Raw genomic sequence first — 22,473 nt, forward strand, 5'->3', positions numbered from 1 at the left:
GGCCATGTGACCACGGAAGATTGTCTTCGGACAAAAGCTGGCTCTCTGGCTTGGAAACGGGGATGAGCACTGCCCCTAGAGTCGAACACGACTGGACAAAAATTGTCAAGGGGAACCTTTACCTTTACCTATCACTACAGATATGACCTTTTTACTGTATTTGCCCTGTTCCTGATTTACCCAGGAATTAAAATCGGGGGGGGGGGGGATATTAGTGCATGGAAAAGCCAGCAAAAACAACAAAAAATTCAGGAGGACAACAGGAAAGTGAAGTCTCCTCAATTTAAGGCATCTCAGCAGTTCAAAATTTCATTTAAAAAACTAACAATTTGTTGGAGAACAAAGTATAAGCAACCTTGTCTCCCTGTTTTAATGATAATACAGCTGTTTTGGAACAATTAACAACTACATAAAAGTTTAATGTGCTGCATGCTGTTATGCTGATTACATGATGGAAACAGTAAAGTGGGTAATAAAATTCTTTTATTCAAAAATCATAGGGATGCTAGTTTGACACATGTGTTAACTATTGGGAAAATCATAACAGGAAGAAGTAATTTGAATTTTGTATCCATATGTGTTTTATTGTTCAAGGGTTCTTTGAAACACTTCTTACTTTTTTAAAAAAATACTGACATTATTGTTATCAAGGAGCATAACAAATCATTACAAGAGATACATGGCTTCCAACGACCCATATATAGTGGTGCCTCGATTTACGACCGTCCTGACATACGGCCATTTCAAGTTGCAATCAGCTCCGGCTGCAAAATTTTGCTTCGACTTGCAGCTGGAGATTCCAGTCACGATCAAAAGAGGCAGGGGGAAAAAAGAGGCAGGGAATTCAAATTAGAGGGCTAACCGTTGGTCGGGGAAGAGCTTCTTTGTAGAGTGTGCATCGGAGGAGGCCTTGGTGGTGCTTTCTGCTCATGAGTAAGTACATTTACTTGATTTTGCAGCGTGGGTTTGGGTTGGGGGTTTATGTTTCTGTGCTGTGTATGGGTGGGTTGGGGGTTGTGTTTTCCGATGGGGCTGACTGTGGTGTGTGTGTTTTGCTTTGTTTTTTTAGCCCCTTGCATTGCGATGGGGCTGACTGTGCATGGGTGTGGGTGCTTTTTTGCTTTGTTTTTCAGCCTCTCGCATTGTGATGGGGCTGACTGTGGTGTGTGTGTGTGTGTGTGTGTGTGTGTGTGTGTGTGATTTTTTCCCCCCTCCTGGAATGGATTAATCCCGTTCCAATGTATTTCTATGGGAAACGGTGCTTCGATTTATGGCCATTTCGAGTTATGTCCCTCTTCTGGAACAGATTATGGTCATAAATTGAGTCACCACTGTATCCCCCATATACAATATCTGCACAAAAATGTGTAACAGAAACTCATGATGACATGCATTCAACATTTTCATAACTTATTCCAATCAATTCCTGCTCACAGCAGTAAGGAACACTTCATATGCTGACATTAATGTTTCATCAGATATCAGACACCTGAAATGTCTAGTTATGGTTTAAATTAAGACTGCCTATGTTCTACACATCACAAAATCCAAAAACAAGATTGAGCAATACTTATATTAGACCACTAAAATCTCACAATCAGGCAAACATTTGACTCCTGTGGAACTCTTCATCAGACTGGGCATCACAGAGCTGGGAGTGGGGAGTAGAATCAGAAGCTTGCCTGTGTTATGTTTGTGGGGAGCAAGCACTGAGCTGCATCCTTATGTCCTTTTTAAGGAGGAAGGCAGGATAGAAATATTTTAAATAAATAAAATAAATCAATCCTCAAAAGCAGCCCATTTCCAAAAGAGCAGTTGTCCATGTTCATGAATCAAGCCAAAAAGTCTAGTGCAAGTAATTTGTCACCTTAAATTGCATGGGCAGGAAGAAACAGGCCAGCCAATGGTCTACACTTTACACTGTAAATTGTTCAGAGGAATCCAGGCACAGCAAAGAAGGGCAGGAGTGATAATCTGTTTAAAGAGTCATCTCCCACAAGCTAAGTGGCAGCACTGACAGAATTTGTAGCTCTCAGCATGCCTCACCTGGGTATCCAGCTGGTTCCAATTTTTTCTCAAAAGAACTTAAGACACAGTCATTGCTCAAATCTTTTGAGTCTTCATCTTTTTCTTGGAGAAATGGGCCTCCCATTTGCCAGTCTCTTGTTGTTGTTCAATGCCTCACTGACAGACTAGGCCTCAAACCTTCTACCCAAGACTTCCCTTACAGGTGCTGTCAACCATTCAGTTTCTCCTATTCACTGCCTGCTTCCAGCTGTAAGATCTCTTCTTCCTCTTCAGAAGATGACTGCGCAAGGTATGGTATGACAGCCTGCTACTAAGATTTACTGGTCTAAAAAAATCTATCACACAACTTTGTTTTTGAATTTTGTGCAATTACCACATGGTGTTTTCAGTTTTTGTTACATACCAAAAAGTTCACCAAAGAAGAAAAGAATCTGGCAATCTAAACACCTGTTGAATTAAATTTTAGTTTGTCTGTCTGATTTTTCTTACTTCTATTTTTTTAACCACAGAATTTCCCTAGCAGCATGACTATAGGAAAAGATGTTTATCAAAGTATGTATCTCTGAATCTGAGATTCAGAAGTCCAAAGACTGGAAGTACAAAGGTAAGCTACAAGTCATATGTCAGGTTCACTGGTCTGTCATACAACTGGCATTGCATTTTGTAAAACTCTTTGAAAGCTGGGTTGTATATTGATAAAAAGAACCAATGGGTTTCATGATTGTGTGCATAGAAGAAGCAGTCTATAAGAACACCAGGAAAGCACTAAAACCTAGAGCAGTAGCCATTTTCACATCACGTTTTGCTTTTTTTACAGTTTTAATGCTCTCGTTAAATATTTTCCCCAAAAACACTGGTTTCATATCACAACACGTTATAAAGTTTGCAACACTTAATATATAAATGGGTTGTATAAATAGACTCTCAGTGATAAACACTTGATTGTTTTAAATTATGACAAATTGTTTACAATATTTGCACAGTCACATATGAGGGCGGGGAACTCTATTAGTTCTTTGAACAGTCTGAAAAGAGAAGGCAGCACCAGTCAAGAAATATTTTAGGCATCTTCCCCCCCCAAATAAAATGCATTTTATTTATAATTCTTGTATTAATGTTCAATAGATAGTTATGCCATTGCTTAGGAATAAATCTAATTCTGTTTTTTTAAAAAGGCATGCATCCAGAATTCTTGTCCAAATCTCAAATTAATTACAGATTTTGTACAAATGAAGAAAAACAGGAAGGACTACCATCTAAAAAGGAAGTGCTGAGAAAAATTCAATCACAATACAGAAGTGCATTTCTCTGCTTGCTCATGCCGTTAGCCCAGAATGACAGTTGTAGTTTTCAACGTATGCCTAACAGATAAGCCTTTTAAAAAGATCCTGTGTTCTTCTGAGGCCGAAAAAGAGAGAGATGTAAACACAGAGGGTACGTTTCTGCATATAATTGTCATATGAATTATGTTTCCATAAAACAATACTAGGATGGTTTTCATTGCCTAAAGCACAAGGCCAGAAAGCAGCAGGAGTAGCTCCACAAGCACTGGACATTGGAAACAACAGTTTCACGTCTTAGCAACAGGTTAAGAATAGAAAAGGCCAGAGATGACTGGATAAGCAAAGGAGGAGGATAAAAAACATCCTCAAAGATTGCTAAATTGAAGTAAAAATAATATTAATAGATATATTTTCATTAATTTCTATGCAAACACCTTTGTGAGATTTCACTCTCTCACACGTTAAACAAGCTTACCTCTCTCAAAACAGGATCTGCTATTGAGCTGAGATTGACCGCCCCTTCATAGGTTAAATAGTAGAACACATTGAGGGATCTGACAGCTTCAGGCCCTTGCTGCTTGTAGCCAAAAATCAGATCAATCCACTGGTGGAGTTGGCAGGAAACAAATTCACTCTCCAACGCCTGCAACAGAACACAATGTTGTTGTTTATATGGTTTTTGGAACCTGACCGCCATCTAGATAATAACTGTTATTATGTGCCCTCAAGTCAGAACCAACTTACTGCAATCCCAATGGAGTTTTCAAGGTAAGTAAGTCATTTAAGGCACGGTTTCACACCCCCAATGAGCTTCTATGGCTGAACAGGAATTCAAACTCAGGCCTGCTGAGTCCTAGCCTGTCACTCAAAATATTACATCAAACTGGGTATCCCAGATAATACATAATTACACATACCTATCTTTCCCTAGAGAGTGAAAATATTTTACAAACTGTAAACAATTTGCTAATAGTTGGTGCTGTTAGTGCATCCATTAATTAGTTAATTAATCATGGTATTTACCTATCACTTGATATAATATCTCTAAATTAAAAATAGAAACATGTTACTAGATAGAAAATATAATACAAAACTATCTAGAAACAATTTGCAACTAATAAATAATTACGAATACTTTAACTGGTAAATTTTGACTAGTCACACTATATGGCTTGATAACATAATGCAATTCTGTATATCTTCCTGGCAGGGCTATAATACAGGCTGGCAGCAAAGTCTGTTCTTGTATAAGAAAAGAATGGTAACAGGGAAAGAAAGACAAGATAAGATTCTTCTTAAAGAACAGTGGATAATTTAATGCACAATGCCTAAGTAATAACATACAACTCTGACTGAAAGTGATGGGGACATCTAGCAAGCACAACAGAAGTGAAAAAAGGCATACTGCTGCTTTTAAGACACTGAATTGCTGCCTTCCCTTTCTCCCATACAGTTCACCAGCTGGAAAAGGACCAGAATATGAAAATATAAAAGAACAGTTGTTGGTACCAGCCTTTCATGACATGGACTACCATGAAATTGTTATAGAGACAATATTTTAACCCCTGCTTAGTAACTCGTTTCTAGTTACTAAACTAGGTTTACTTCCAATGTGTGTTGTAGGACCAGCATTTTAATAGCTTTAGTCACAATCCACAGAACTGGTTTCACACAGAGAAGCACATACAGAACACATAACTGAGGGCCTAATCCTACTGACAATACTACTATTGAATCAGGTTCTGCTTTTTTTTAAACACACACACATTTAAATGATATTAAAGGAAGCACAGATTATTTATTTATTTATTTATTTATTTATTTATTTATTTATTTATTTATTTATTTATTTATTTATTTATTTATTTATTTATTGCATTTATATGCCTCCCATCTAGACATGGTCTACTCTGCCATAGCATAGGCATCCTTCAGTCTTGAGAGACTATGGTAACATGCTCTGTATGGAGGACTTGGAACAGCGTCTAGTGTTTCAACACTGTATGCGAAGCTGGAGTGTCCTCTTCAGGGCACGAAGCCTGAGAAGCATGTTTTCTAGTTGGAAATACCAGAACTGACATAAAATACTCTTCCACTAGATGGTCATTTATTTTAGCATCCATGTGAAACCTGATTCCAATTATTTCCACATATATAAACCCCTCCGTCACTGCAAATTGCACCTTTGGCTAACCAGTGGAGGTGGCAGAAGAGGTGACTGCTGCTACAAGAGCCACAACTGGGGGAAGGAAGGAAGGATGGACAGGCGGAGGGAGCCTGAGAGGAAGGGGAGGTCATGACCAGTCCTTCTCTCATGGCCATTCCCTACTCCTGCTCTAGGTTATTTCCCTCCTTGGCAAGCACTCTCTCTGGTCAGTTCCAGCTCTTGCTTCCTGGTTTGCCTGGGCACAAACAGTGATTCAAATAGTGTCTAATGTCAGATGACTCAGAGTTAATTTAAATTTATACTGATACATAATCTGAACTATTGGTTTAATATAAACAGGCCCTGAGCAAAGAAACTACTTTTGTGTGCACGTGAGAACATCTGACATGCTCAACCCTTGGTAACCTGGATTACCTCATCATATATTTTCCTGACTCATGTCCAGTTAGATGATTAGGCAAAGCAGAGATTTAACAAATTACCTATCTGGAACATAGCTTCCTGAATCCTTCCACCAGCGTATATATTAGCCATGCCGGCTGGGTAACTATGAGTGCTATCATTCAAAGAAAGTAACTTCTCAAATCTCTGAGGCAGTGAATTGGAGGATGAGAATGATGGCAAAGTGTGCCATGTGGACGGCCCTAGTCCTCCTTACAGACTGCTTCCTTTCGTTGTGGTGAAGGATAATGAGTTATTGCTTATACTGAAATAAACTTTAGCTGACAGTTTGATTAGTTTCTGTATGTGGAATAGGAGAAACTTCACCTCACCCTTTACATTCGACAACAACATTTCTTTCTCTTATAAGCATTTACTCTTCATTTCAAAACAGGGTTGACCTGCACACATATTTCTTTGTGTGTTTAAAGCTGCCTGTTGGTGAGATCAGTTGCAACACCTCTGTGTTGAATGGAATAAATGTAAAAGCACAATCTTCGGATCTGCAAGAGTTCCATTCCATGATCTACTGCAAATGCCTGAAACTATGGATAGTAGTGAACCCCACATGCAACATAGGAGGAGGTGGGAAAAAGGCCACAAGCCCCTCCCCTTTGTATGTTGTATATAGGACTTGGATAAACTATGGATAGCTGAAACTGCAAATACTGATCCTATGGATACGAGAGCAGCTGTATTGAATAATGCAGTCTCCAAGTGTTATTAAGGAAGCTGTGACATACATTACAAAACAGAAACAAAAATAAAGATAAAATCATAGAATAAAAAATTAATATCAGCATTTTGGAGAGGAGAAATAAAACAAGTTGTAAGAGCAGTTTGTTTCTAAATAAAATTGTGTACGTTTGTGTGTGTGTTAGTAAGTACGGATGAAATAATACAAAGGAGGAGGAAATGATATAGATATAGATATAAACTGAATAGAAGTTAAGAATGGTATTCTTTTCAAGGAACACCTAATTTAGTCTGGGAAATGTACGCAAACCCTGGGAAAATACTCTGTAGTTTGCATACAGGAATGATTGGTTAGTTTCATTAACTGATGCCTGGAGAAACATTTAAATTGACACATAAAACCCCGCAATTGTCTTAATTTGTGTGGCACACTCCACACAAAAGCTCTAAATATGTTCAAATTAGAGCAAGCTGCTTGATTGTCACTGCAATCTCATGTCATGTTAATGCATGACAAACATTAAACCATACACTTAAACGGCAATTTATATCATTTAAATGTTTACTGCCTGAGCAACTCATCACTCATTTAAATGTGATTTTCTGACAGCTAATTTCAGTTAATTTTCTTCTATTCACTTAATTAGAACTTTCAATCAAGAAAGGGTCTATCCATATCTTCATGTTCATATCATTTTTTTCATTTAGATGCTCCGTTAGTGAATCGCAACAAACAATTCATGCTGATACTATTTTTTTCATTTAAAAGCACAGTTAGCAAACTACTATGAACACCTCTTATAACAGATGACTTGACAGTATAGCAAATCATTCTCTTCTGTCCAGTCACCAACAAAAATACATGAACATATGGGAAAAATATATAGCTACCAGGGAAGCTACCCTTATTTATCTAAGCAATACCCGGGCTGGTAGTTTCTATTAAAAAAAACGAGTCATAAACACTCACACAATTAAAACTATAAAGAACAGCCAATCCAATTAAATATTAATGATTTCAAAATTGTTTAATAAGTTAAAAACAGTGAGAACCTTCATGCGTATCCCCACAGCATTTCACTCTGAGGCTATAAAATTTCATAAGCAAATGACAATCATGTGCATTCATTTTTTGTTATTGCTTTCTTTCCAGAAACAATTAAGTGTCACATTGCTAATTCATCATTTGTCTTGTACCTAGTTCATTTTTTAAAAAAGGTTAGGTGTGAAAAGGAAAGACATGCTCAAAATGTAAAATCCACATGGGTTACTCTGCTCTAAAATCCTACATGCTAAATTCCCAAAGTAAATGTCATAATGCCAATGATCAATACTTGCTATACTGTTCTGCAGTCATTCCAAATTCTACCTCGCGCGTCCTCACTAAACCCTTGCAATGGAGCCTCAACAACCCTGAACATTCATTCAGGAATGTGGTATCTATTTATTTATTTATGTCATGTTCTTCTTACCAAGTGAACATAGAAATATATATTTAGGCAAAATATACTAGAAGCACAAAGCTATAAAGGTCTACTCAGAAATAATTCCTGCTATGTTGAGTGTACAAAATTGCTGCCTAAACCTATAAACATAAGAAAACAGCAGTGGATTAGCCAAGAATTATTTTTTTTCCTTCTCACTGCAATGAGATAATTCCATATACTTTTGCCATTTGACACAAACATGCACCTGTGATGGCTAAACATAAAGCGATTAAATGTAACAGGAACATGTTCAGAACTATGAAGCCAAAAAAGTTATATTTCTGAAAAATATATATTTATATTTCATAGATTTTTATTAACCATTATACAGTAAATATTAAAAAATCAGTTACAGTTGAAGCAGATTATAGGAACTTGAAAGGCAGCACAAGGATGATTACAACAGATATACAAATTGTATAAATTCAAATAGGTGGCAGACTGAAAGAGCAAATTCTCTCTTTAAATCTCAAACTACAAAATTTATTCTTCAACCTACAAAAACTGTGATTTTTCTAAAACTAAAGGAAAACTACTGAAGTCTAAACATTTAGGATCACTCAAAGCCTCCTAGACAGACAATGCTCATTAAAACTACCGTTAAACAGAGTGTGCAGCTAGGGGATACTAACGTTCTTTCCCCTTGCTGCTCTTAACCCTAACCAATCAATTGTTAGTGCTCCCACAATAGACAGGACACATCATTTACACTCTGTATGTGCTGTGAGAAAATGTTTTTTTTTAAAAAGTAAAGCCACTAAAGCATCCAAGACAGTACAATATTATTCAGCTGCATTGAGTTATTGTAAAATAAATCAGAGACTAATGCCCAATTGTTAAGGATCAAATAAGACCACGAAAGGACTGCCATGGAAAGCCACACACATATTGTCAATTCAGTCTTGTGGGACTCATATTAGCTTTGACAAACTGTCTTGGGGCTGATATCTGTTCTTTTAATGAGATCTATTGGACCAGGACTAAAGCACTTGAGACATGCTAAAAAGTACAGTATACAGATGTCAAACACAAGCACTATTAGCAACTTTCACTTAAGCCAAAACACTTCAAATTAATTTTAATACTTGGACTAAGATGCAGCAAAGGAAATCTCCAAATTTTAAGAGCCATACAATTTGATCATGCACTACTGAAGCACTCACCTAAAACACAGTAAGTAGTAAGTCAGGTATTTAGTAGGCATAATCTACATGACCTAGCAACTGGAAAACACCACTATTACATGAATATTCTTTAAATCACTATAATCATGTTCCAGAAATGTGTTTTCAAAATATAAGATAAAAAATTATCTATGAGCTTTCTTCGAAATCAAGCTTTATGATTTCGCACTTCTTGAATTCTGTGTATCAGCACCTAAGCTTTTACAAATTTTAACACAGTTTAAATAATAAATCTGAAAGGAAATCAAAGTCAAAAGAACTATTTTGGAAGTGAAAAACAAATAAAATACGGACTAGTACCAAAAATATTTTAAAAAGCAAAATAGGAATTCTTGTTTTATGCAGGCAGAAATATTTATGCTAAGACTGTTCAATGGAATAGCCTTCATTCTCACCTACCTTATTCCCTAGAACGAATTATACAAGTAAAAACTAAGCTAAACTTCTGAAAATGGGCCAGCTGCTATACTGTACACACTCCAGTGCAAGATAAAGATTGTCAGTGGTGTCAAAACATATTACATAAGGTTGTGGACTCTCCTTATTAACGGCAGTATTTCACTGCAACTCATGTTATTTCAATTTTCTCAGCTCCAAGATGTAAGAGAAATCTCTGTGTTTTAGAGCTCTTCAGAAGTAGTTTTCCAAATATATAAAATTGCGAGTTCTTAAAAAAGGTAATACAACAACATGAGCCAAATGTTCATTTTTTAAAAAAAAAAATCTAAGACAATAAAATAACTACTTGTATGACTTAAAATTATATACTTCTGTTTTACACACACATTTTTTCCAAAGGAGTTCATAAGTTTTTCACAATCACATGATACTATAGGAAACAAAATTTAAAAATCAAGAGGCTGTTATGTTTGCATGTGCTGGATTTCAAACACTAGCAGTAATGTTTCCTTAACACTGATATATGACCTTTCTAATTTGCAACGATGAAGGCTGTTTTTTTCAGCCTAATTAGAACCATTTCAAATTTCCCTGTTAAATATATGATAAAAAGTCCTTTCAACTTTAAAAAAAAGACTTGAGTTTTTTTCTGTGTCAGCTTTGTTCCAATCAAAATATACTTTGAATTAAATGATTTGGATTGAATATGTGGATCACATTCCCTTCTAAGATTTAAAGTCCAAAAAGGAAAAGTTTAGTCTGTTCAAACAAAGCAAGAACAGCCACTTTGCAGAAAGCTATTCAAATTTAAGAAGACTGACAAATTGTTTGTGTGCACCATTAGGTCTAGTCCCTTCAATAGTTACCAGATTTCCTCTTTTCCCAATCAGAAATTAACCTTTAAAATCCTGGACTTGTTTTGGAAATCTTGAGGTAAATCTACCGAAGAAAACTATACCAATAAAAAGGCAATACAAAATTTACATGAAAGCTCACTATTAAAACAATTAATGCATCCAATAATGTCAATTGTATTTGAGCATTTGTTTTACCTAGAATGTTTTATAATTTATTACCAACATAAAATAATGTTTACAATTGCATTCTTGAATAACAGTATGATTCTCAGATTGCAATTATTTTCTCTCAGACTGCAGTTCTGCTGCACTGCTAAACTAAAGGCATAACTTTGGGAAATGAATTGCCTCAAATCAAGAAATCTCTGCGGAGATTATCTGCTGAGGTCTGAGTCATATGATGTCTTAATTGTTATGCTTTTTATATAGCAGCACAACGTGATTTCAGCCAATGTGCTGGTGTTGTTTTAATACTTAGTACTTGTAAGACCATCTTTGGAAATGTAGTATCTTTTTATGACACTACACTTAATTATGTATATAGCTGTTTGCCTTAATCCTAATCCAAAGGATAAAAAACAGTGCAAGAAGCAACCACAACATTTTGAATGATAAAGTAGTTAGAATATGGGATTGTGATTTGTGACATCCAGATTGGCAGATGTTCTAAATTCATGTAAATTTTTGTGCCCCCTCCAAAAATGCAAAAAATTGCAGAAGTGGGATAGAACTGACTTACGCAGATCTAATATACCATTAATTCATCCCTTGTTGGAGTCATTTTTTTCTCCTAGAAGATTACATTCCCTGTTGATCTCACTGGTGATAGTGGAGAGATCACTGGCAGAGCAAATGCAGTGTATTTAAATGTGTCCACATCTGACTCCTAGCTGGAAGTTTAAAAAAAATGTCCTCTAAAAAGGAGAAGGGAACAAAATTAGCTGCTCTTGCTGTAAGGCAGGAATGGGTATCTTTCAGAGGTCTGGGATGACACGCATCTACTGACCTGCTCAAGAACATTCTCCTACCCCAAAAATATTTTCCCTATTTTTTCTTTTTTTGGCACCTTCTAGGGATCATGTAAAGCAATTTCATCACATTTTGGACTGCTCCTGTCCTGAGTTCTTCCAGGTTATTGTCATTTTTTTTAACCTTCTCAGCATGGAACAGCACAGGAAAGGGTAAAGCATGGCAAAAGGGGACATTTTAATCAACAATGAGGGAGAGCTGCTAGGAAGACCCAGGGATTCTGGGGAGCTGCATATGGAACCTTAAGGGCTTTATGCACCCCCCAGGCTCTCCTGATAGTCAACTCCTTCAGTTCCACAACTACTCATGTCAATTCTTTTTGCCTCGTTCGTTAAAATCCGTTCTTCTGACCATGCTTGTTAATTTATACAGTAACTAATGTGCTATGGTTTAAAGAAACAAGAGGTATAATCCATTTATAATCCCAGATGACAATCAGTTAGTTTTATAAGAACCAGTGTGGTCCAATGGATAGTGTCGGACTAGATTCACAAAACCTCGATTCAAATTTATACTCGGCCATGGAAACTCACAGGAGGTGCTATTGGTGAACCACTCCTTGAACATCCCACATACCTCATATCAGGTTGGTACATGTCAGAGGCAAGTTGACAGCACATAACAATAATAATAAGTAGCTTTGTTTACATCCCATGTGCTTTTTTTGTGTCTAAACTTTTGTTACAATCGGTTATTACACCATTCCTCACTTACTGAAGGGTCATCCTGCTTTAGTGATGTAAGTAGAGAGGAGCTATTCCTGACTGGTAGAAAAAAATAAACAATGCAAATATAAATGTGCCCAGATGCAACTTCTACCATGCCCATGTAAAGTACTGTGTCCTGCTTGAGACCTTGGGCATGAAGAGGAAGTACAAACAACTGTGGGCTTGGCAGTCTAATGGTCTCTCTCTTTATAAGGCATCTTGGCATATCTACATCATGATGGTTATAACTCCATTATGATGTGTTATATGGTGTATTTCCATATCTGCTCAAAACACTTTAAACGTATTCTCAGTAAGCCCTCTGATGGGCCAGTATGATCACCTAAATCTTGCAAGAATAGCTTTTGGCTAAGAACCAGTGTTTGCCAAAGAACACATATGAACTTAAAGACAACCTGTGGTTTGAAGTAGGACATACACTAGTTCATATTCATAACACTTATTTAATTGCAAATTTCTAGTTAAACCAGCAGCACTAAACTGGTGTTAAACTATAACAGTGCTGCTACCACAACATTTGTAAATATATATAACTTTGACATCAGTTATGAATATAATAACATAGATTATCAAGACATAAAAGCATGTGCTCCTGTTCTAAATATAATATACCATTAAAAATCACTGTCCTGGCTATTTACATGGAGAAAAATTGTAAACTTATTTTAATCATCTTCAGTTACCAGTTACTGCATTAGGGAATATCAATCCCAGATATAACAGATAGACAACACAGGAACTGCTAAACAGCAGTAGGCCTGCATCCTGTGTTTCCCATACAACACAGCATTCCTTTTGTCAATTTTAGAAATTTCTAGGAATTTTTTACAAACAAATACTAATGTCTCTTCAATGTTTAGCACTCTGTCCCAGTCCCACTGTTTAGGGACTACCTCAAAATAAGGATTTTGGATCACTGAGAAAGACACCAGATACCAAGGCTCAAAGTCGTCTATCACCCATCTTCTCCACAATTCTTCAAGTGCACCTGCCTTCTTGGCATTCTTCCGAGTTTTTATTCCCGTCTGAAATATAGATAAGTGTGTGACTTCCGCTTATCCACTACAACATTTCATTTTCTGGACAAAATGAGAAAGCATAGGGACCTACTTCCTACTGAGTCAGATGATCCCAGTGTTATCATAATTTAAAAAAACTTTGAGGCAGAGATTCGGAAGAAGATGGTAAAAGAATCCCATTAATTTGCTAGGCCTCACTTTTGGAGATGGCCTTTCTAACATATTTTTCCTCAATTGAACATGAAATAAACTGCTTTCAGGTCCTGCTATTGAACTTCACTTTACTTATGAATCCTCCACTAGACTGGAATGAAACCAACAAACTAATTTGAGGCCTGCAAACTACAGCTGAACACTAATTTAACACATACATAAACATATATTTTTAAATGACAGTTTTCTGATTAAACTACCTCCTGTTGCTGAGTAAGATGGCTTTATATACAACTTGTTTTGTATCTACAAGATTTTTTTAAGCTTGTAGTAAATATCTGCCCAAAACATAATTTCCTATTTTATGTAAAAAGATCCAAAATTTTAAAAAAGGCATGAATAAGGCTAGCATGGATCTTGTGATTTTTGCTTAAACAAACAAAAAGACGAGCTAAATAACATCTCCTCATGCTTCTGTGTACCAGTGTGAGTTTAAAGAAAAAAAGTGGATGGGGGGAGAGACAGCAAGGCAAGAGTTAATTGGAACTAAAGAGGAAGGGAGGAGTGTTGTCTGTGGAGGAAGGCTAGGGAGAGTTAATCAGGGATCACATCCACAGCCAGGCATGGATAAGCCTCACTAATGAGGCTCAAGTACCCTGCAGTGGCTTTCAAACCTAACTGGCTTCAAACGATGCCACCCCATGACAGAATGCAGCTAGCCATACGAAGAGAGTGATTAGAATAAATGACTAGAGTAATTAACTTTGATTTGAAGCCACCTGACTGGAAAGAGAAGCTAGGAGCTGTTTTGCTGAACTCTTCCTTGTAGAAAGGGGAAGCTTTCCTTTACTAGAGTGTTTGTATGCGTTAGGAGAGCACTTTCTTTTAAATAGGTACTGGGTCACACTAATGAAAAGCAGCTTTCTTTCAATAGCCTCCCCATTCATTCACTAGCCTCTCCATTCATTCTGAAAAGCAAGGGGAAGAAAAGCTTCAAAAGGGGACTAATTCATCCCAATCACCTTTGGCAAGTTCAGAGTTTACATTGCCACTGCTACCCTCTTTATACATATAAATATGAACAAGCATTCTTCTTAGAAAAAAATACGTTTTCAACCAGATTCTCAAAATTTTATAACTACATCTACACTTTCCCCCCTTAAAAACAAGCAACACACTCTTTTCTTCCGAGTCACAGATTTCAGGTTCATTTAATTGAAGCAGAGATCCCTTTCTCGCTCAATGCTTGTTTTATTTAGGAATAGCTAGTTTTCCTTATGAAAAAAACACCATAGCTTTTGAATGTACATTTGCTGTTGCCCAGTGCCTTGAAGCTGTATATGGAACAACTTAAACTACTCCATTACTACCTGCTGTTTTACAAGTATTTAGCCATAATTGCACCAATGATGTCCTATACCTGCTGACCAAACACTTAACCACAAAGTTTTACCAAGTAGCATCTACAGTATAGTAGTCACAGCAATTCACTAAACATTTATGCAAAGACTCTGATTTATTTGACAGCTTTACACCTTCAAGGCACAGTATAATTAAATGTTTTGACAGCTAAACAAAAATTGTATAAATTTCAAAGCTGCCTAAATGGCTAGTGTACCTAAAATCAAAATAGTATGTGGAGTACCCAGCTTTCAAAAACGTCCCTTTAGGAAGGTTAAAAACAGATTACTACTGTTTTTCTCACTCATATATGACTAGTGTCAGTCTGCTTTTCAATTGTGATTTTATTTTTGATTCTCTACTGAACTATTTTTTAAAATCTCATTTTTAAAGTCTAACAAAATATCAGACTAGTGTACTGAAATAAAATGAAAATGCAACTAGGGAATAGTTTGTTCTTTTTCTGGCATTTCAATCACTTTCCAATACAGTTTATGTGAGGAGTTATACATATGTGGTGGTAGACAGCACATAATATATACATTGTATAGGGTATATATTTCCACTGAGATTCCATTTTTAGTCTCAAGTGACCCTATACTGTATTGAGTTAGACAATCAGCTTATCAAGCTTTGTATTGTCATTTGGTCAATATACTGTACACTGACTGGGGAACTTCAGACTGGGGAACTTTCCAGTCCTAGCTGGAGATACTGGGGTTGAACCTAGAACCTTTTGTTTGCAAATTATACCTTATGACTGCGCTGCAGCTGCTCCCCACAACTGATCTGATCTATGCCCATGTGGTTCAACAAAGGATTTATTCTCAAGGAGATGCTAACTTCTAATGAAGAACTAATTGACACAAAGCATAGGGGAGACAAATTTTAAGTGGATTATCTGTGCCTTAAGTGGGCACCTAGAGGCAACCAGACCCTATACACAACAATAACAATGACGAGGAAAAACCAAGACTGTTATAAAGAGGCAAGATTAAAATTAAATAATCAATTCAAAAGAGTTAATACTAAAGCTTGTCCATTTATGGGAAAAATTTCTTTTGCCAGGGTCATTAAAACATTTTGTCTTAAAACACACTGTTTAATGAACATATAATTGTATACCAATTATTTAAACACTGAAGTCTTTAAGCAGATGCACAAAAACATTACGATTGAGCTGTATAATACAGATAAAGTGCCTTACTACTTTGAGGGAAACTGTAATCCAACTAAAGGTAACAATGACCAGTTGTTTATAAATGTATTGAAATGTTTGGGAGCTAGTTCACATTCTCCTGGTATGTTTATGTTTCCATTTATCATCCATCTCTTTAAGAAGAAAGCTGAAAAGGAAGAGCAGCCCAAGAACAAAATCTTGTTTAAACTATGCATGAAGTCGTCAGTCACTTAAATTGAGCAAATGTCGGAACATCATGTATACATCTAAAAACATTATAGTATTACTTTGTTTTCCTTGACCCCTCTCTTCCCTTTCACTCTTTTCTGAGCTTTAAATAGACTGGCTTATACATTAATTTGTAATTATTTTCCAAGCCATTCTTTTCTGCTGACATCCTGCTTAAAACTACGTTGCAGTAAGCACAGAGCTCCTACCAAAGTCTAAAATATATGATGTATACTTTGCATTCAGCAGCTATTAATCAAAGATCATGTCTGACCTTTGGTTGGCCTCTTAATTAAAGGTCCACCTTTACTAACATGTGCACAAATTAAATTTAAAAATTGCTACATATACTGAACTACCACAAAACCAAATTATACTGAATAAATGTAAGTTGGACACAGACTGCAACAAGTCCGTTCCAAGTACAAAATTGTACAAAGCAGATAATTATTGATATGTGCATCCTGTCGCAAACTTTACCTGATAAGAACGGCACCCCAAATTACACAAGACATAGTTTATCCAGTAGAAGAAATCTACAGACAAAAGGTATTAAATTAAACTAAATGCAAAGTTAATTTCCAACTAGAGTAAAATCATTTAAGTTCATGGTACTTAAGTAAATCCTAACTAACTTGTCCCATTTATTTCAAGTAGGTCTGCTCATGTAGGGATGAAAAATTGTATTTAAGTCATTTGGCTGCATAAAAGTCTTATTGCAGAAGAAGATGCTATTTATTAATTTCGAACAGGATATACTTGGTGGCAACATGAGCAAGAATCCTGTGGCATCTTAAAGACTACTAACTTTATTATAATATAATCTTCCATGAACTAATGTCTATCTCATTAGATCCTAAGCCCAACAATACTGTGGAGTTTAAAGCCAAATGTCTCATTTCTCAAAAGTCTCGATCTGTCCCACTATCATTAAGCAAAGCTAGGAAGTGAGAAATTCCATGCAAACCCACTGTTTGCATGGTGTTTGTTACATATAGTTAGAGATTTTTTAAGCAAAGCAAGTATAACCATGGTACTACAGAGTTACTCCTCTGAACTGACAATATATGATGCCTGCTACTTAATTTTTATATACACAATTACCAACAACTTGAATAGATGGTGGCATATTAAATTCATTAGCACCGAACAGTGATTACCAAATAAAAACTTCTAACTACTAGATCCTAAAAATCCAAAGCAAGTTTACACTTGTTTGTTGAATACTTTAGTTGTAAGCATCTGTTATTAGATTAACAAGTGTATCTCACAATAAAGAAAGTCTGGCAAAAGTATTTGTATCAAATGAAGAAGAATATTTTTGGATAGTAAGAAAAAAATGATTCTGCAACCATGGGAATTGATAATGAACATATCCATGAATGCTAGTTCCATAGAAAAGCACATAGGCAAGGAATGTCTGAGTTGTTTGTGTTGGAGGAAAAACAACCCTGAGAAAGAACAGTTTAAGTTTATTAATTTTAGATAGTGGGTGGGAGCAGGAGAGTTATTTCAAAAAAACACTGCTTTCAATCCAAAACTCAGATTTTGAATACTGTACCAACTTGACCATGCTTGCATATGCTTAATCTAAACTGTTCTATGGAATGGATATGAAATGTACTTTCATCAGTAATGTACAGTGGTGCTATTTTTCTATATCATCACAGCTAACAACACTAAGTTTGAGATACCTATTTTGAAGCTTTTGGATGAATCTTGATTTCACAGAAGTCATATAAAAATACTAAAAAGCAGTGCTCTCAATTTTTGTACATATATTTTACACCGTCCAGCACAATGTGTATATCCAAACAAAGTCCACTAATATCATCAGTTAACAACCCAGCTGCATTTGCTCATGTAATGTTTCACACATGGAAACCAAGATGCAGGATTACCTCATTTATGGTAACACTCATAAACTACATAGTACACAGTAAACATGTCCGCCCAGCAAATTAAAATATCACTGGGTTATGTAGCAACTGAAGCTGTCCAGAACCTGTTTATAATCCAATAGAAACAGATATTTGTCTTTAATTTTAAAAAAAGAGTAAAACCAAATTCTTTTATGCACTGCAGGCTGCTTGTCCTGGACTTTCTGCTTTACAACAACCAACAGACACCCATAGCTTTTCAAAAGGGTACTTTATAAACATTCTTAAGGTAACTGAATTATAACTTTAAACCAATGGTCCATTTATAATTGGCCATGAAAGGAAACAGTTCTAAATCATTCTCCTGTGCCAATTTAAATCTGTTCAAAAAATTTCACCTGTTCCAGACAACCATATTCCTACTTTCTTATGAGGTGAACCAAAACATATATATTGGTTTGATTAGCCTTCAGCCATCTTGCACAGCAAGAGAATTTGCCAATTAATTTAATGCAAGCCTTTTAATCTTAAAGACCACTAGCAATTACAATGGAATAATAAATATGGTTTCCCTCATTCACACACTGGGAAAGGGGGTGGGGAATTTGTTGTTCATTGGTAAAATCCTGTCCTTCCTAATTCCAGTAACACAGTCTGGAAATTGGAAGGATACCTCTCCCAGGTAGCAGGCAAACAGTGAATCAGACATTATACAGGATAATGTCTAACTAATCAGATTATGCAAGTGCAGTATAAGAAAGAAGTTCCTCCAGAGGCATATTTTCCAGACTTGGAAGGGCTTCAACATGAAAGAGCTGTAAAATGAACCAACTCAAATGTGAATTGTTCAAAGGAAAAAGGAACATAGACCTGGGCATTCCCTAGTAATCTCTGCCATTAATGGTACAAATTATACAATGGGCCAGACTTTCTCAATCTATGCAAGGATAAACAGAAACCTCATAGTAAAGGTAACCCTATTCCCATGTGACAGCTTGTCAATCAAGACCACTTCCCAATATGGTAATAGCTACCTAAATGAAAAATAGGTTTTATGTCTGCATGTACAGGGATAACAGGATTTGATCTGGCAGACATTTTAAAGGGTTGATATGTCTACTTGAACTTCCTGGATCTTTTTATTGGAAGGGAGGCGCACTCTTATTTTTCCACAAGAAGGGGTTGCTATCTGCTGTCCCAGTCTAGGGCATACAAGGAATATAATCCAGTATATGCCCCATAATTATAACCTATCATACAGAAAGCCAGTCTAGACTGAGATGAAGGAGTGAAAATTGGTAGAAGAAACATAAATAATTCAATGGTGCAGATGATACCATCTTACTGGCAGAAAGCAGCAATGATTTAAAACAACGAGTGAAAATGAATGAAGAAAGTGTCAAAGCAGGACTCCAGGTAAATGATAAGACAAAAAAAAACCTACAGAAAAAAATGCACAACTTTAACAATGAAGAAATTGAAATAATTACAGATGTATACCTTACTTCAATCATTAATCCAAATGGAAACTGCAGCCAAGAAAACAGAAGACTGAGACTAAAAAGGGCAATAATGAAGGAATTAGAAAAGATCATCAGGTGTAAAGATCTGTTACTGGAGACCAAGACAAAGATCATCCACACTTGTATTTCCAATCACCATGTATGGGTGTCAAAGCTTGAGAGTAAAGAAAGCTGACAGGGAAAAAAACTGATTCCTTTGAAATGTGGTGCTGGAGAATTGCTTTGTGGATACTTTGGACTTCCAGAAAGATGAACAAGGGAGTTCAAGCCTGAACTATCTCTGGAGGCAAAAATGCTGAAGCTGAGTTTGTCCTACTTTGAGGAGGTCATGGGAAGTAGGATTCTCTGAAAAACACAACGATGCTGGGCAAGATAGCAGGAAAGACCAAATATGAGATGGACTGATTCCCTAAAGGAAGCCACAGGCAGAAGCTGAACAGGGCAGTTGAAGACACAGCCTTTTGGAGATCGCTCATTCATGGGGTTGTCATGAGTCAGAGGTAACTTGATGGCAAAGAACAACAGAAACATTCTTCCTTCTTCAATGTCATATTTGGTCCAGTGACCTTGTTCCACCATCATAAGAACATGCAGGGAGTCTTACAATATAAAAAATAGAAAAGTAAAAAATGATAATTACAGAATATTATGTGAATCTGTATTATACCAAAGAAATTCCCCTCGAAAAAACAATACAATATACAGCGGACCCTCGACTTACAGAATTAATCTGTATTGGAATGATGGCTGCAGGTCGAAAAGTCCGTAGGTCGAGGGTCCATTTCCCATAGGAATGCATTGAAAACCATTTAATCCATTCCAGCTTTCGGCTTCCCAGGCTTCAAAATACCCTCCACTGCCCTCTGTCTCCCATCCACGGTGCCCTCTGCCTCCTGTCCCCACAGGAGGGGTATCTGTACTTTTTGTCTGCAGATATTTCAGAAACCAGATGCACAAAGGAGAAATGAAGACATACTGACTGAAATCCCATTGTATAACTCGTAAACAGTGCTTGTGTCATCACCTGGTGGTAGAAATTTTTAAAGGTAAAGGTAGAGGTTCCCCTTGACAATTTGTCCAATCGTGTCTGACTCTAGGGGGCGGTGCTCATCCCCGTTTCCAACCCATAGAGCTAGTGTTTGTCCAAAGACAATCTTCCGTGATCACCTGGCCAACGCGACTAGACACGGAACGCCGTTACCTTCCCACCGTGGTGGTACCTATTTATCTACTCACATTTTGCATGCTTTCGAATCACTAGGTAGGTGGGAGCTGGGACAAGCGACGGGAGCTCACTCCATTGCGTGGATTCGATCTTACGACTGCAGGTCTTTTGACTTTGCAGCACAGAAGCTTCTGGGCAGCACCAGCATGTCCCCAGGTATTAATCTTTACTTTATTTTAATTTAAGACTTTCTACTCCCTCCCTCTTTCAAGTTCTCAGGTTCCATAGGGATCCCTTTTGCCCTTGGGAAGTGTTTGGAAGCCTTGGGAAATGGAGAAAGGAGCCTTTAAGAGTTTTTTTTTTTAAAAAATTACCACCAAAAGTTAAGGCTTCATCTCCCTACATCTTCTCCAGGGCAAAATGGATCCACAAGGAGCCTGAAGACAGGGGCAGGAAATGTTAAATTAGATTACAATAAAGATTGACATCACTGAGTGATGATGTAATTGCCATTTAAACAGAAGAGTTGTGCCAACGGGATTTCAGCTGTAGATCCCGACAGTGATTACTACAACTATTCATTCTATGATAGATAAGCCATTCTCATTCCTCATGGACCAGAACAGACCACTATAATTGCACCATTCAGATTCCTTGATACCTGAAGTTTGACATAAAATGACCTGACTTTTAAATGTTTTCAAACTTCAGACAAATCTGTATTGAAAACATTTTAATATTAGCTAATTTGTGATGGAACCCCCACCATTGTTAGAAAGATGTGATGTACTGATTATTTTGGAATGCCTTTCTTCTGATAATATTCATGGCTGTTAGAACAACTATGTAATGCTCACCTAGCAAGACAGATAAATTGACTGCTTAAGCTTCACAGTATCCTCTCTTTGCCTATAGCATACTTCCTCCCTCTGACATTTTTTGACAGTTAGTCTCTCCATTCCTCCCCACCACCACTAAAATTCCTCACACAGATAATTTAGATGAAGAGGTAGGTTGCTGCCCTTTGCTTAAAAGATTCTTTTCTACTATTCACCCTTCTGACTAGATAAAGTACTTCTTTCTTTACCCATCACTTTTGAACCAATGTTGAAACAAAAATACCTAAATTAACTCTGTTCAAAAGCAAACTCTTCTGCAAGAACTAAATGTGTACTGTTTCTTCTTAAAACTGAGAATCTGAAAAACCGCTACTGTCTATAAAACTAAGCCCCTGAAACTGTATGCATGTTGCTTTTATTTTTGCTTAAAATTCAGCTTCTTTATCCAATCCTACATATATTGCACATTCCGCAAATACATATATATGCTGTGTTGCAAACGCAAACTCCAAATAAGCAACCATACAGAATTGTTCTTCAGGTTTCTCCTCAGCCTCCTGAATGACATGACTTAGAAATGTAATGACTAAAAGGTCAGCACATGACAGTTAAGCACTCATGACCCCAAATTAAGAGGTATTACCCTTTATCTACTAATCAGTGAGTCACTAGTGTACAACGTGCCCCAAGAACTTTCAGAATTCCTGAGATTTGTTCACACACCATTGCCTGAAAAGGCAGAATACTAAAGTGCAAAGCTTAAATAGAGAAAAGAGCCACATAGAA

The 22,473-nt window shown here is 36.6% G+C and overlaps 1 protein-coding gene across 5 annotated transcripts in view; it reads right to left on the reverse strand.

Annotated features, from left to right (window-relative positions):
* Positions 1 to 22,473, reverse strand: part of LRBA (LPS responsive beige-like anchor protein) — a 456,729-nt gene that overhangs the window by 56,348 nt on the left and 377,908 nt on the right. For all 5 annotated transcript variants that reach the window (XM_078394767.1, XM_078394766.1, XM_078394768.1 and 2 more), the window contains one exon: positions 3,787 to 3,954. In XM_078394767.1, the coding sequence (XP_078250893.1) occupies positions 3,787 to 3,954 (168 nt within the window). The remainder of the gene's footprint in view (positions 1 to 3,786; positions 3,955 to 22,473) is intronic.

The sequence above is a fragment of the Pogona vitticeps genome, chromosome 5 (genome assembly GCF_051106095.1).
Source record: "Pogona vitticeps strain Pit_001003342236 chromosome 5, PviZW2.1, whole genome shotgun sequence".
Classification (NCBI taxonomy): domain Eukaryota; kingdom Metazoa; phylum Chordata; class Lepidosauria; order Squamata; family Agamidae; genus Pogona; species Pogona vitticeps.